This window comes from Zingiber officinale, chromosome 1B (genome assembly GCF_018446385.1).
Source record: "Zingiber officinale cultivar Zhangliang chromosome 1B, Zo_v1.1, whole genome shotgun sequence".
In the NCBI taxonomy this organism is placed as follows: domain Eukaryota; kingdom Viridiplantae; phylum Streptophyta; class Magnoliopsida; order Zingiberales; family Zingiberaceae; genus Zingiber; species Zingiber officinale.
In genome coordinates, this window is record NC_055986.1 from 12332361 (window position 1) to 12350055 (window position 17695).

At 36.8% G+C, this 17695-nt stretch overlaps 1 protein-coding gene across 2 annotated transcripts in view; it reads left to right on the top strand.

The window, feature by feature from the left end:
* Positions 1-345: 345 nt before the first annotated feature.
* The window catches only part of LOC122051113 (probable serine/threonine-protein kinase SIS8), a 40605-nt gene continuing 23255 nt past the window's right edge, over positions 346-17695 (top strand). The window contains exons 1-3 of one of the 2 annotated variants that reach the window (XR_006131328.1): positions 346-1115; positions 2794-3231; positions 6499-6602. Coding sequence is in view for 1 of the 2 variants with exons in the window: in XM_042612074.1 (XP_042468008.1) it covers positions 609-1115; positions 2794-3231; positions 6499-6602 (1049 nt within the window). In the remaining variant the exon portion in view is untranslated. The remainder of the gene's footprint in view (positions 1116-2793; positions 3232-6498; positions 6603-17695) is intronic. The other variant, XM_042612074.1, reaches the window with a different exon arrangement.

Sequence of the window (17695 nt, forward strand, 5' to 3'; positions counted from 1 at the left end):
CAAAGTGGCGATACGCATGTGCCAGCAGGCTCAAGTGGTCGCGCGTCTGCCAATGCGTTCATTCCCGGGGCAGGTGCTATCGCTTCTCGATCAACGTCGGATCAGTCCCTGGGCCCGTCATGTCACGCATGCAACGGTGATCCATCGTTCAAAGCACTTAATCCCCAGGGATGAAAACATAATATCCTAATTCTTGAACGTTGCCACCACTATGATTGTCGCACGCGATTTCGTACCTTTTCAGTGAAAGAGATCCCACTTGCATATCCAATGGCACAGCCGGTAGTGGAATGCGTACGTAACGCATCACCCTCGTCCACTTTGTCGTCGTCGGCAGAGTCATCATCTTTTGATGTCCGCGGCGCTTACTGCTTTCCCCCTTTCGTCGTCTGCTGCTGACGCTGTCATCCTCCTTCCCCACTCGACCGGGAAAGCGAGCAACCGATTAAAAGAAAGCGGAGATCCAATGAGGGATTCGGCATAGCCATCGCCCACCGCCGGCTACAATCGGGGAGATGAACAAGGCCTGATTGAGGATCGAATTGAGAAGGAGAAGGGGACTGAAGAAGGAGTGAGTTGGGGATGAGAGGAGTCGTGCCGTGTGTACGATGAAGAACCTCCTCAAGAAGCTCCATATCGTGCCGAGTCACTCGGAAGACGGGGAAGCATCGCCCTCGCCTTCCTCCTCCCCGATCAAAGTCTGCCCCTCTGCCACTGGCGCCAAGGCACCCCACTCTCAACCCGAACAGAAGCCCTTATCCGGATTCAGTAACTGGTTGAATTCGGTCTCTGGTAGGCAAGCCATTACCCCTCCCTCCTCTTCTTCCTCCTCTTCCTCGTCGTTTGCTATCGGGCAGAGAGTGGATCAGAGGGAATTGCCGAGTGTGGTTTCCTTGGTCGCTTCCGAAGAGCTATCTAATTCACCTGCTGAAGATTCCGAGTCGAGCAAGCCTACGGACCAGGAAATGGACGAGGAGTACCAAATCCAGCTCGCTCTTGAGCTTAGCGCAAGAGAGGATCCGGAGGCGGCCCAGATCGAGGCTGTGAAGCAGATTAGTCTGGGTTCCTGCCCACCGGAGAACTCCCCAGCGGAAATCCTTTCTTATCGATACTGGGTTAATTTCTACGAGCTTTCTTGTCTCATTATTTATGTTCTCTCTAATTACTCATGCTCTATCTGTTTGCGCATCGTTAAATGTTTCAGAATTGCATGCCACCGTTATAGCGTTCTTATTATTTGTTTATTTTTTTATTTATTTGTTGACGTTTTCTATTTTGTTATGCTTCAAGGCTCTTATTTGACACTTCAGAATCGTTCTTGTTGGGTAGCCAGTCTAAGATTTATGAATCAATTTGTCTTATTGTCTTTAGTTCTTATTCAAGTTAAACTTTTTTATTTGGTCTCACTCTAGCAATGCTTTGTTGTCCTTGATGATTAGTATGAATTCCACCCACTATTGAATTTTCATCCATATTGATCAGCTAGTGATGAGTAATGGACTTTTCTTTAACAAGGAAACTATGTTCTTCCTAATTAAAATGTTCAAGTCCTAAACTTTTAGGTTTCAAATGTGACGTCTATTGCGACAATGAATCTGTTACTGAGGTGAATGACATGTGCGGTTTGCTATGACCATCATATTTTATATCTATCACCACTGTTGAATTTCCAATCATCAGCACAAGATATTGTTAGGGTTTTATTGCAAATTACCTTACTCAATAGTTTATTTGCACAAATTTAAGCCTATAGTTTTACAGTTTAATATGCCTTTACAACTGAGTTGGACTGAGCTTAAATATTGAACAATATTGAAGGAGATTTCAACCATGCGTTGGATTTCATTCTCCCTCCAAATTCTAGACATGGTACTAAAGTTCCCCTTGAGAATCCAATAACTCTCCTTCCTTTTTCCCATCTCTGAAAACTTTTTCAACACATTTGTTTTTTTGAAAATTCCAACACTTCTCCTTTGTTGCTAGTTTCTTTTTCATCCGTCATTTTATTTATTAGTTGCAAAATTAAAGGAAAATTAATCTCTCTCTCTTTCTCTCCCAACATATCTTCTTCCTCTGTCTTCTGAAGGAGTAATTGTTGAATCTTTATCTTTTTCCAAATCCTTGCCTTGTTTGCTTTCTTTTAAGTTGTAATGGACCTGATAATGGATTTTACCCTTAATCTTTTCCAACAGTTGCTTCTTTTTATTTTTTATTTTTCTCTTAGCAATGCCAATATCAGAATGTTATTCCCTTTTAGCATCTTCTCCCATGCTGACTTTCTCCAATTTTCCATTTCTCACTTTTAGAGTAAATACCAGAATTATAATTTTTCTTTTCCCCATAATCTGTCATTTTCCATATCTTCGTCTGATACCTTAGCAGCTCTTTTATTTTTTTATTTCAAATTTATGTATTAAGTCGGGTATATCTATGCTCTAGCATGATTTAGTTTGCATGACCATGTTATAAAAATTTTATATCCTAATTTCACTTTTGTAACTCCCGGTTCCATTTATTTGGTGCTCATATGTGTTAGAATCTCGTTTGTGTGTTGTGTGATCAGTGTAAGCCAATGTACTTTATAGTTTATACCACTATTTGTGGCTAGTCTAATTTATTTTTTTTCATGGAACTTTTCACCTTATGATTGCATTTTTCTGATCATTGCAAGCAAATATTCTTCAGCTATACTGATTTCTTGCTAGTGTTTATGTGTGCCTAGTGATGCAACTGCTATCATCCATTTTCAGCTTTTACTATCATTGACATTTCTGATTTCGTTATCATCGACAGAGTTATAATGTTCTCGATTATGACGACAAAATCTTGGATGGTTTCTATGATCTTTATCCTGCTTCAATTGGGTCAACATTTTCGGAAATGCCTTCCCTTATGTATTTGCAACAAATACCAATCTCTGACAATATTGGTTGGGAAGCTGCATTGGTAAACAAAAAAGAAGACGCTGACCTTTCCAAACTTGAACAGAAAGTGTTACTAATGGCTAAAAAGTTAGGGGCTGATTCTTCAGATTCATCAGGTGGTCTCTTGGTGCAGAAGGTTGCCTTTATAGTAGCTCACTATATGGGTGGAAAAGTTTCTGATCCTGAAAGCATGTTGAAATCATATCAGAATCTTAGACACTATTTAATATCGACTACTGGAAGCATTGTGCTTCCCCTTGGACATCTGACGGTCGGTTTAGCCCGTCATCGTGCTTTAATGTTCAAGGTTAGCATCTCTTTGCCTTTTAATCTTTTTAATAGCTTTATAAGAAATTGTCTTAGCTTTACTGGGTATAGTTACAAATATATCTTAATTTGCAATAAAAGATTAGCTAAGTACACCTAAAACTTGTGTTAATGGAATACCATGGTTAGTTATCTAGGAAGGTAAAAATAATTCCTCACTTATGGAATCTATTTATTACTCATCTCATTTCCTGCAAAAGTAACAATTGCTTTTGAGTCTACTTGCATACAAAGCCATTAAGTTCCTTGCTAAAAATCGACAATGGATATCAAGATTTGTGCTTTGCTATGACAAAGATTAAGGAGCTTGTTTCTCTTTCTTGTGGTGCACAACTCCTTGTTGTTGGGTGTTTGTTGATTGACTTGACAAAATTAGTTGCCAAAATTTGCACTCAGATTTATGGTGTTGATTACTTTGAGCATTCTCTCTTATTGCTCTTCTTAATTCGCTTATTTTAATGAATGTTTCAGATAGATATCAATTTTTTTTTTCAGTTGCCAAAATTATTTTAATGAATGTTCCCTTATATAAGAACAAGGGAGACATACAAAATTGTGCAAACTATAAGGGTATTAAACTAATGAGTCATACTATGAAACTTTGGAAAAAAGTAATAGAAAAAAGATTAAGGAAGGAGACCACAGTGACATAAAATCAATTTGGGTTCATGCCTGGAAGGTCGACAATAGAAGCTATACATCTCCTTAGACAATTAATTGAAAAATATCGGGGAAAAAGTTTATGATAGAGTCCCAAGAGAAATTATATGGAGAATTTTAGAAAGAGAGGTGTTAGCGTAACATATATTGAACTAATTAAGGATATGTATAGAAGGTAACAACCAGAGTAAAGACATGACAATTTTCGATAAAGATAGGTTACATATCAACCCTAAGTCCCTATCTTTTTACACTAATTATGGACGAACTCACTACACATTTAAGCATGTTATATTAATGATATTATTTCGAGATGTATGGCACGGAAGATAGATACCGAAAGTATGGTTAAGGTCTGATAGAAAGCTTGGTAGAGTCGAAATTTTAAATTTAAGTTTAGCAATATTAGAAGTAATGAAACAATTGTTAAGATAGGAGAGGACGAGTTGCCCGGAATCGAGAGATTTAAATATTTAGGATCATTTTTACAAAATGATTGAGGGATTTAAATATATGGGATTTAAACCATTACACATAGAATACAAGCAGGATGTGTGAAATGGAGGGGAGCATCGGGTGTTTTATGTGATCATAAAGTACCTTGAATGTTGGGCTATGACTCGAGCACATGAGCATAAGATGAGAGTTGCAGAGATGAGGATGTTAAGGTGGATGTGTGGACATACGAAGATGGACAAAATAAGGAATGAGAGCATTAGAGAGAAAGTCGGAGTTGCATCTATTGAGGACAAACTCCGAGAGACACGTTTAAGATGGTACGGACATGTACTTAGACGACCAATAAATGCTCCAGTTAGGCGATGTGAAACTATGATAAACATGCATATTAAACGAGGAAGAGGAAGACCAAAAAAGACTTGGTTAGCAACAATAAAACAAGATAAAATTTATTTAAATATAGATGATGATATAATAGGAGATAGAGCTCAATGGTGTAAAAGGATTCATATAGCCGACCCCACCTAGTGGGAAAATGCTTGATTGTTGTTGTTGTTGACAATCTTTCTGGAGAAGTTCATACAGAGGAACCTACAAATAATTCCTTGAACGTAGTTTGAAATGTTTTGTGAAGTGATTACTACAAAGTTTGTTATAAGTGAAGAAAACCAGATAGTTTAGTTTTTGTCTGATGACACTATCAGAATTGTAATTTGACAATTATCTTGATGCCATTTTTTTTAATAGAAATTGATGGGAATCATAGATATTTAGTAATTGGTGTTGTAGCTCATTTCTCACAAAAGACTAAAAGGTGCTACTGGGATGCAATATTAAGAATTTAGTAGTATATTAAAAGATGTTCAATTTAGGGCAGTCCGGTGCATGAAGTTCCCGCCATGCGGGGTCCCGGCGAAGGATCCATTGTATGCAGCCTTTCCCTGCTTTTTGCAAGAGACTGTTTCTAGGATTCGAACCCGTGACCTTTAGGGCAACAACTTTACCATTGTGCCAAGACTCTCCTTCAATGATAGATTTATTTTATAAGGAGTATGACAATCTAAATATTGAAGTATTTTTTGTTGATTATGTTGAAATCTATTATTTATAGAAGGGTTACTTCAGAATTTTGTATATATCTCGAGGCAATTTGGTAACATGACAAACAGCAACACTGTTATATCTCAATTTAGTGAGAAGTAGAATATGGAGAAAGGATATCCAAAATCTGTGCAATGATTTATTTTAAGTCTTTACTTGACGATCTCAAATTTGTAAGCACTAAACTACTGAATATACATTTGATAATCAAGCAGCCATTTACGTTTTAAGTAGTCTAATGGTTTATGAATGCACTACACACATTAAAGTTGATTGCCATTTCACTTGATATTTTGTATCCAAAACGATCGGCATGCTTCATAACATATACTTCATTTGAATTATAAATTATGATTTTTTACGCAGCCCCTTAATTGGCTTGTAATAGTGCGAAAAGAAGTTTTGTTTGTATTTGTGTAACAAAAAGAGCATGCATATCTATGCTCTAGCTTGAGTGGGACTGTCTAAATAATAGACTCCCCATACCTATAATTTTGATTATTAATTGGACTTGGAGGCTACATTTTCATGGATTTTGATTAATCTCCTTTCTATAACAATAACAAAACACTATTTCTCTACTGTTATGATCTTGTCCTTCAATTGGTTCATTAGTTGCCTCTCAATTTAGCTTGTGTAAGATGAACCACAAAATTTAGTGGGAATCTTACTCTCATACAATTTTAGTATCGCAGATCTGATGTTGACTTTTTGATGTTCAAATTTGTTCTAGCACTTTTTATATGGATAAATGAAAATTTATTATTTGGCTATTCCCTAAAAAATAAAAATGTTTCCTTATCATATGACGCTGTAGATTCCTTGAGGAACAATCTGATAAATTATTTTTTAAAATTTTTATTTCCTATCATAGACATGAATTGTGAGCAAGCAGAAGCTAAATTGACATAAAAATGCATAGCTTGCTAAAATGGGCGATTAGCCTCTAAAATTTTAAATTTGTTGCTAGATTTCTTGGTTTTAGTCTTTACCTCAGTTTGTTAAATTAAAATATTATGTGTTGTAGGTTTTGGCTGATAGTCTGGGAATTTCTTGTCGGTTAATGAAAGGGAAGCAATATATAGGTTCAGATGATGGTGCTCTAGCTACTGTGAAACTTAATGATGGAAGGTAACACCTGCATGCTCAAAAGACACTTTCATTCTATTAATTCTTCTGCTTGTGTAGCCATTTGAAGTAAGTCTCTGAAGTAACGAATGGCTTAGTCAATATGGATGATTGATTTTTTGGAGAGGGAAGGAGAGCTAGGTAGAATTTGGTACTTCTTAGCTTAAAAATTCAAAATGTCGATTGGAAGCCAATTTTCATACCAAAGTTTTTAACTTCATGTCACACCACGAGTGAGTTCCCTTCTCATGACTGAGGATGACCACTCTGATAAATGGCCTTGACCTGGTCAAGGGATTGTGCTCTGGAATGATAGACAACAGTCGAAGCTCAACATTCAAAGCTCATTGTCACTCAACATCATGGGATATCATTAACAAATGAAACACAGAGTATAATATTTTAACAGTACAAAATATCTCATAGTTGCAAAAGGAAATACAGCATGTTGAAACATAATAAGCACATGGTCATCAAAATAGTAAAAACAGAAAAGATTTAAAAAAGGACACCTTAAAGATTCAATTCTAGTATTCATTGTGTCTAAGAGAAACAAAGTAGCAATGAGCTTAACAACCTGATTCAAAGTCCTCCACTAGCCTTGGGTTGATTTGCAAAGGAAAATGTAAGAGTAGGATTCTTGATAAAATTGATACAAGAGTCTGCTAGAAGAATCCAACAAAAGGTAGACAAGTATATAAATAAGAAGCGACAATGCAAATACATCATGACATTTCATACATATTCGTTGTAAAATGAACCAAACTCAATATTACACTTCTTAGATGGGGAATCCTAATGATATATGACAAAAAAGGTGTGCTTGACCCATATCAATCAAGGGATTGTTTTGGCTGTTAAGTCAGAAGTTTTTAACCATATGATCTTCAATCAAGCATCAATGCCCAATTGTCACAAAGCTCACAATATCTACAGTTATGTGATCTTTGGTTAGGTAATGTTGTACAGTCACAAGTGCACGACCATATCGTCAATAATAAAAAGATATCGAACCACAGGGACTGCTAATTAAGTACTAGTTGATTTCGTATGGTGAATTATCTAGATAATCGAAAGTTGGTTCACGAGCGCTTGAGAAAGAGAGAGAGTTGTTGAGAGAAGAGAAAGAGAGAGTAGAGAGAGGGAAAGAGTGTGAGCACAAGTGAACACAGAAGGAGGTGAAGTTGGATTGGTGGATGATAGATTCTAGGGTTTTGATTTCACTGTGATACTAGTTAATGTCCCAATGAATTATTTATCTCCTGAACTCCTTACATACACTCTTGTAGAAATTTTAACCAAAGTCTGGCACAAACTTACAAAGATCATATCGGAGAGTCAACACTCAGTTCTAATGTCATTAAGTAAGGAAGCAACTCTAGAAATTCCAGTTAAATGGATAGCCCCGGTCATACAATCTCTACAGTTGTCTAATGTGCTTCCTAACGGTAGATTAATGATATTAAGTAGAAGAGGTAACCTAGAAAGTCTGATTAAAGGGATACCATCTGTCATGGACCCAGCCATATAATCTCTAGATTACACAAGTTACTTCCTAATATTAAGTTGGGGAAAACCCATCAAACTCTAATTAATTTCCTTTGTAGAGAATTGACTTCCGTTTCAAGGTGATACTCTAGAAAGTCCGGTTAAAGAGATACCTTTTGTCATAAAGCCCCTAGTCATACAATCCAAAGTACTTCCTCTACACAGTGATCGATTCTCTACATCTAAGTGTATTGACCTCACACGCATTTCGTCAAACATATACAAGGCACAACACAATAGAACCAGGCTATAACATATATCATTGAACAAAGAAATGACCAAATACATAGTTCATACATCAACATCGCATTATAATTACTCCCTACTCCTATAATCCAGATAATCTACTCCATTGCGTAGGAAATACAACCAAAAGACGAGAAATAAAGCATCCTACAATCAAAATACAAGATAAAGAAGGGAGGAATGCTTATCAATGGGTTCTCGGTCTCCTCGGATGAAGTCCTAGCTTCGGAGGTGGACGGATTGTGCGGATCGGTGAAGATGGAAGCCCTAGGGTTCCTCAAAGAGGGGAGAACCCTTCCCCAGGAATGAGGGTGAAACCCTAAACCCAAGATGAGTGAAAAGAAGAAAAAAATCCCCTTTTATAGCGGGGGCACGACTCCTTCGTGTTCTCCAGCACACGACCGCGCCTGGAGGCACGATCGTGGCATGTGGTGCCACAAGGGTGAGGGGCACGACCGTGTGAAACAACACAGCCCTGCCCCTTGTTCTTCTCTGGCAACGAGGCGGTCGTGCCTCTTGGCATGACCGAGACTTGTGCTTCCCTGGAAATGGGGGGCATGATCGTGCCAGAAGGCACGACCCGAGCCTTGCTCTGGAAGGGGGCACATCCATGTGGTTTTACATGCTCACCCTTGGACAACTGCTGATTGAGGCACGACCGTGCGTCTAGGGCACGACCGTGCATCTAGGCACGACCGTGCCTCTAGGGCACGACCTGCCCTGTTTTGCTTCGGGAGAGGGCACACGACCGTGCCAAGGGAATGACCTGGTTGCTAGATCGTCACAAGTTGCTTCAATATGTGCTTTTGTTCCATTTTCATTCTAATTTGTGTTCTGTCAATAAAAACAAGCAAAAAGTAGATCTCCGAACAAATAGAATGGAAGTATGACATAATAATGAAATATGGTGCAAAAAAAATAGATTATACTCATAAAATATAAGTAGATGTGCGTTAAACAATGCCATATATAATCTACGCTCACCACACCTCCGACTTAAATCTTTGCTTGTCCTCAAGCAAAAACTTGTAATTTAGATTCATGTGGTTAAATAGTGTATCATAATCTCTAGCGAGTCAGTCTAATCCTATCAAATGATTTCATTAGTGAGCAAGATACAAAAGTTGTTTGAATATGGTCTAAGAAATAGTTCTCCAGGCTCAGTGTAAATAGTGGTCTAAAATTTTCAAATTTCAATCCCTAAGCCTAGTCAAGTCGTCATAAGACCATGATCCTTATGCTTTAACTGCCACTCGCATGGTTCATCATTCTCAATCTACCTAGGGTCTCAAAGGCGTGCTTGATATCAAGAGAAACATAGCAGCTATTTCTCTAATAACCTAACTCAGTCTCAAAGGGATAATTCACTAGGTTCCACTCACGATAATTATTTTTTTATATCTCTTATTCATTTTTTTCTCTAAGTGATTGCAAGGTGCAACACTTGAACACATGCACATGAATGCAAATGTAGGGATATTTTGATTTTTTTCAAATGAGTTGACATAATTCGAGTCTCATCCAGAAATCAAAATATAGTTTGAAAAATCACTAAAGAAACACTAGTACTAATCAAGTTCTATGAATTATGACTATTTTCAGAATTATCTATCATCAAAACTAGACAAAGTGTGGGGAGATCCCAAAACAAGGCCAATACTTTAACTCTTACCATAAAAACATTTCTCATTTTATGCTAGCATGGATAGAAAAAGATAGATCACTAAATATACTAACATCATAAGTAACAATAAACTGCATGAAATCTAGAACAAGCATGTTAGCAATTTTGCATTAAGGAACAAACAATCATAACGTGATGTATGATGCATCCAAAAATTTTTTTTATTATGCGAAAAGGAATGTAATGAAATATGACAAAAACTAAACTGAACTCCCTGACTTAAATTTTTCATTGTTCCAATGAAAACTAGGAATGTAATATAGAAGAGGTTTTGAAGTTAGAGAAGTTATCAAGTGATGAACTCTAAATAGTTGAGACATTTGTATGAAGATACTTCTCTATTTGGTATTCTCATTCCTCCACAACTTTGAATCCTACAAAAAGAAGATAGACAAGAAAAACCAAATAGAGGGATTAGGTTAAGGAAAAAGTAAAGTAAAGAAAATCTTAAATGAAAATAAGAAAGAACTTGGGTTGCCTCTTGAGAAGCGCTAACTCGACCCCTTATTTGGTTCACTTAAATCGCGATCTTGCTGGAGTATGATATCTCCGGACTTTCTTGCTAATGACCCATAATGCGGAGGGAGCTTTCATCATGAGAAATATATTGTGAGGAACCACTCTCTCTTTCTTCTTCTCTTTGAAGATTCTCTCGGGAGGTTGGAGAAGGTACAGTTTAAGTATCCAGGCCAAGAGTGCAATTATTATAGTTGATGGTGAGACCTTGTTTAGAAGAAAGTGAGGCATATGCAAAAGTGGGAGTGTCTAGTTCTGGGTCTCCAACTATCCATTACTTCCCACTTAGAGGGTTGCACACAATATCATCATCTGCCTCATCTATAATCCCAACAAGGTTGGTTGAACATACATCAAAGGTCATATCAATGTCTGGAGTATCGTCTAATATATTATTGCCATGCAAAACAGTAGAGGAGTCCTGTAAAGCTGCAAAATCATAAGTAGAATCACCATCAACTTTACCATCCATCCCCTCCAAAACATCATTTAACTGGAACTCCAAATTTGGACTTGAGGCATTAACTTTCCGAGGGATCGGAGAAACAAGATCCCTCGTTGCACCATGAGCTCTTCTAATTCTTGAAATGTTGTCATCGTTTGACGGAGATGGAGTTTCTAAGCCTTGGAGTCCTTACTAGTGAGTCGGCTCACCTTGCTGAAATTGATGTGGTTCATCTAACAGCGAATCATCTTGAAATTCTGTCAGACTCTAATTTACTTGAGAAGATTGCTCGACATTTTGTATGCAGTTATAATCAAAATTTTGATAATCCATCTAATCTTAATTGTAGTGCTGAGGTGGGTCAGGGATATGTTGCCGCGGTTGTAATTTTGCTCAAAAGTATGTTGGGGTTGAAAGTTCTGAGTTTGCTGATCTCCCTAGTCATAGCTAGAAGTACTAGGAACTGAATCATATATGTCTTGATATTGAGGTTGGAATAAGTACTAAAGTTCCATTATAGAGCTAGCAGTTTTTTGGAAGAACTGATATATAGCAGCCGAATGGAATAAGCTACCACAAACTCTACAGATGTTCTCATTTTGCTTGTCATTTAAATTATACATTGCATTAAGTTGCACCGACCTGGTCTCACCTGAAATAATTACAATAAAATCATCAGACACAGGGAGTAATCATAACCTAGCACATGGATATAAAAGATATAAAGTAATGAAGGCATCCAACAAATTTTGGATTGGTTTTAAAAAAATAAATGTAGAATTTAAAAACAAAAAGAAAAGAAAAAATATTTAGAGTAAATCATATGCTAATCAACTAATGTTAATCAGAAACAGTCATCGGCAACGACGCCAAAAACTAATTATACAGTCGCAAGTGCATGACCACGTCGTCAGTAATAAAAAGATATCGAACCACATAGATTGTTCATTAAACACTAGTTGATTTCGTACGGTGAATTATCTAGACAATTGAAAGTTGGTTCATGAGCGTTTGAGAAAGAGAGAGAGTTGTTGAGAGAAGAGAAAGAGAGGAGGAAAGAGAGAGGGAAAGAGTGTGAGCATAAGTGAACACAGAAGGAGGTGAAGTTGGATTGGTGAATGATAGATTCTAGGATTTCGATTTCACTATGATACTAGTTAATGTCCTGTGAATTGTTCATCTCTGAACCCCTTGCTTACACTCTTGTAGGGATTCTAACCAAAGTCCGACACAACCCCACGAAGATCGCACTAGAGAGTCAACACCCAGTTCCAACGCCATTAAGTCAAGAAGTAACTCTAGAAAGTCCGATTAAAGGGATGCCCGAGGGCCCCCGATCATATAATCTCTAGATTGCACAAGTCGTTTTCTAACATTAAGTTGGGGAAAACCCATCAAACTCTAATTAACTTCCCTCGTTGAGAATTGACCTCCGTTTCAAGGTGATACTCTAGAAAGTCCAGTTAAAGGGATATTGTAAGAAAAAAAGGTTATTGGCTAAATGGGTCGCCATGAGGACTAACCCGACTCATCCCAATTGCATTCAAATATTAGAATTTGAATGTTTTGGAAGGAGTGGTTTTATTTTTGATAACCTCTTTTGGTCCCACTTGCATGTATATAGGGAGAAAAGGAAAAAAAAACAGAGCAAGAGTTTTTTTTCTCAGTAACTTCATTTTTTTTTAAGCAAAGCATCATATCACAATTTAAGCAACTGGATTATGGGAATTGATTCCTTTCCACTTGTAATCGGTATCGAACCATTGAGGCATCAATTTCACTAGACGAAAGGTTAGTAAATCAACTACAAACGATTCTAAAACGAATGGTGTTTTATTCGATTTCCAAGATAATTTTCCGTCATTGGTATCAAAGCATTAATTAGTTGAATTTCTAACTCGATTTTGATACATTGAAATGCATTTTGGTTGATTCGAATGATATGCATGTTCATATGCGTGTTTCCCATTACTGATTGCAAGAGGATGCCATGAGCATGTTGATTTTTGAACACAGATTATGTTTTCCCATTACTAATTTGCTATGAAAAAAAGGGTTTTGTGTTGAAATCTTTAAAACATTCTGCACTCGATTTCGCTACTAGAACCGTTACGGTTGTCGTCGCCAAGTGTTGCGATCTATCGCCTTCACTAGATGCAATCGCGAGTCGCGATTGCTGCCATCACTGGAGCAGTCGCGATCGGCGGCTATCTTTGGGCATTGAGTGCAGCAGAGAATGTCATGGGGTTTGTCTCCGATATTGGCCGATGGGTGAAAGGCGTAGATGCTAGCGGCAGAGAAGATGAAACAACATTGGTAATGGCGAGAAAAAAAAAATGAAACTTGAGGTTTCGTGATTCGGCAGTACAAGCAAAATAACGGGTTTTAATTATTGTATGTTAAAGGCATATTTTTTATTATCTTTTTGGATCCACGTTTTTTTGTTTTTTCCAAAAAAAAAAAACAAACGTTTTTTTTTAAATATGTTGCAATTGATTAGAATTATTAATTCACAGGTGTTATATTTTAATGGGAAGTGAAATATTGCATGTTGCAGCAACAATGAAATATTATGTTTCAATTAATTCACGGGTTTAATTGGAATTAAACTTTATGATTTATTGATTCAATTAATTGCGTTTTGGCTTATATTCGATCAAATAGACATTAAGGGTTGGTTTTGTGTCCAATCTAATACATTTTTTTCCCCATAGTATAGATATGACTAGAATTAAACAAACTCTTAGCATCCTCCGGGGAGCAGCTAAAGTCCAAAGTGCCCCCGGAAAGAATAGCAAAGTTGCATATGTTTAAGCATTATGAAATGGATTATATGCACACAATACCTCAACATCTTAAAGTTTGGGAGGAGAAATGATTATATCTTATATATTTGGATCATTATTTTGAACATGATGATATAGTTCAAATTCTACAAGATTCTCTGCTTGGATGTTGGAAGAGCATAATTGATGAAATACTTAACCAAAGCGGATCAATGATTTGCTATGTGCTTGATGAGCAAAGTGCCTTAGAGGGTATCAACCAAATCATGCAAGTCCCGGAGTGGGGAACAATGCTCAAAAGAGGAGAGATCAAGAAGCTTACCAGGTATGAAAAAAGAAAGATTTCACTGCTCGTGCTATTTTAGTTAGCTTTGTAATTGATGATCTCATCTATGAATGTGAGCAACATCCTACTGCTCATGACATTTAGGTGTACTTAAGGGAGAAGTACGGAGGTACTACAGTCATCCATTTGAGGCAATTGACTACCAAGTTTGACACTTACAAGAAACCAGTTGACCAGAGCATCAAACAACATTTATGAACTATGTCAAACATGATACATGAATTGAAATCAACTGGTCATATGCTCTCTGATGAGCAACAGGTTCAAATTTTGATCCATTCTCTTCCTGACAAGTGGGAGCATTTGAAAGTTAATCTGACTTACAATGATAGCATTAAGACTTCTCTAATGCTGCTCGCCATGTTGAACTTGAGGATGAGCGGCTTGGTGCTGCTGAGTCCATAGCAAGTTCTTTTGTGGCTGAATCTAGTTTCAAGAAAGCTTTGGGCTTTAAACACTTTAAGAGCGGGAAGAAAAATAAGAAAGGGAAGAATGTTGTGGAAGGGTTCAAGAAGAACAATTTCAAGCCAAACCAAAAGAATAAGCGGAAGAGGTTTGGGAAAAAGAAAGATAAGAGCAAAATAAAGTGCTACAATTACCAAGTATTTGGTCATTTCACTTGTGAGTGCCCTGAGCCTAAAAAGGTAGCACTTACTAACACTTTTGTGAGTACTATATGTGTTTCTAGTACTGTTTTACTAACTGAATCCTATCCTGTGCAGATTCTAGACTTAGGAACAACAGACCATGTGATTAGAGATTGTGAAACGTTTATAGATTTTCACCGAGTTCCTTGTGGCATAAGATGGATATATCTAGGAAATAATGCTAAAGTTGAAGTCAAAGGCATTGGTACTTGCAAACTTGAGTTGCATGAAGGCTGAACTTTTATCTCACATGATGTCCTCTATATACCAAAAATTTGACGAAATCTAGTATCTATTGTTCTTTTGGGATTAGGATTCAGTTTGAACTTTAGTAGTAATTTAGTTCGTATCTACTATAACACTATGTATTATGGTTGTGGACATCTCAGGAGTGGTTTTATTGTGTTAGCTTGTGCCAGACAAATGTTTAACTATTATGTTGATTGTTGTGTTTCGTTAAACGTTTGTTCATCTAGTAATGCAAATGTGGATGCTTATATTTGACATTCTAAATTAGGTCACATTGGGTAAGACAGGATGGGCTAATAGAAGTAGGACTATTAGGTTCTCTTTCTAAAGTTGATTTGTCTAATTGCGAGCATTGTCTTGCTGGTAAAATGACATAAAAACCATTTGGAAAAACAATTAGGGCATAATTTCCTTTGCAATTGATTCATTCAGATATATGTGGTCCAATGAGTGTGAGGGCTAGATATGGAGCCTCTTACTTCATTACATTTATAGAAGATTTCACTCGTTATGGTCATGTATATTTGATTTTACATAAATCTGAAGCATTGGAATGTTTTAGATGCTATGTAAATGAAGTGGAAAATCAAATGCATAAGACAATAAAGGCTTTGAGAATTGATAGAGAACGTGAATATCTATCAGATCAATTTAAGGATCTATGTAATGAAAAGGGCATAATTAGACAATTGATTAAAATGGTGTTGCTGAGAGAAGGAATAGAACATTATTAGATATGACGAGGTCCATGATGACATAAGCTAATTTGTCTATTTCCTTTTGGAGAGATGCTTTATTAGTTGTGATCTATATCTTGAACAAGGTACCTTTAAAGTCAATTCCTTCAACGCCATATGAACTTTGGATGGGTCGGAAACCGGACCTAAGTAACTTGGGGACCAACTGCTTATATTTATGATTCTACAAGTAAATACAGAAAGTTGGGTCTCAAGGAAAGAAATGTATTTTGATCAGATACTCTGAGCATTCTAAGGGTTACGTGTTCATTGGTGAACAAGATGATGGAAGCATTACTGAGATTAAATCATGAAATGTAAAATTTTTGGAGAATGATTTTTCTAAGAGAGGTGATAAAGGGGAATGAACCTTTATTTGGGTTATCCGATTCAAATAACGGGTTGTTGCCACATGAATCATCAAAAGATCAAGTGGATGAGTTATTGTTTGATTCCAGTGGGAGAAATCCTGATCATAGTAATTCATTTGATCCGAGTGAGAGCAATCCTAATGGGAATAATTCTGATCACGATGATTCTTATGATCTGAGGAGGAGTAATCCGGATCATGTTGATTCATCTAATCCTCAAATTCGGAAAAGTAATAGGAAAGGTATGCCTAAATGTCATTATGAGATTGAGGGGCATACTTATATCATATCTTCAATTGATGAAGAAGAGCCTAAAAACATAGACGAGACTCTATCTTGTCCTTTGAGGGACAAATGGTTGAATGCAATGGAAGAAGAAATGGATTCAATGAAATCAAACAATGTTTGGAAACTAGTTGAAATTCCACATGGTTGTAAAACTATTGGAAACAAATGAGTTCTTAATATTAAGCGAAAGGTTGATGGAACAATAAAGAGGTATAAGGCTCGACTAGTGGTAAAGGGTTATACTCAACAAGAGGGTATTGATTATGAAGAAACTTTTTTCGCCAGTAGTGAGATTTACTTCTATTTGTCTGTTGTTGGCCATAGTTGCTAATTTGGATTTAGAATTATATCAAATGGATGTAAAGACTGCTTTTGTCAATGGAGAACTTAAGGAAGAAATCTATATGAAATAGCTAGTAGATTTTATAATTAAAGGTCAAGAAATAAAGTTTGTAAATTGAATAGATCAACTTATGGTCTTAAGCAGTTTTCTAGACAATGATATTTGAGATTTAACAAAGTAATGATCTCATATGACTTCATTAAGATTGATGAAGATCATTATGTTTATGTGAAAAGATTTAATAAAAAGTTTGTAATTCTATCTCTTTATCTTGATGACATATTGTTAGCAGGAAATGACGAAGTATATTGAAACTATTAAGAAGTGGTTGTCCTCGAATTTTGAAATGAAGGACATGGGTGAAGCAAATTACATTCTAATTGTTAAAATTCACAGAGATCGTTCTAAGAGACTTCTTGTATTGTCTCAAGAATCTTATATTAAATAGGTTCTAGAGCGATTTAGAATGTAAAATTGCAAGCCCATTGATACTGTTGTGGCCAAAGGCGAGAACTTAAGTCGTGAGATGTGCCCAAACACTGTTGAACAAATCCATGAGATGTCTAAAGTGCCATATTCTAGTGCAGTTGGGAGTTTGATGTATTCAATGATGTGTTCTCGTCTCGATATTTGTTATGTTATGGGTCTGGTCTAGAGCCGTCAATTTCAGTTGGGCCCGTCGGGTTAGCCCATCTCGCCAAACAATTTAAGCAGGCTGAGTTGGAATTTTATCAGCCCAAGACCGCCGCGGACCGACCTGCCTAGGCCCACAGTGGGCACAGGTTTGAGTTGGCTCGCGGGTTGAGAAACACATCTAAGCTAAGTTTTATGTCAATTTATTATCTTTCTTTGTTATTATTGTGAAATAAAAAATAATACTTTTCATTGAA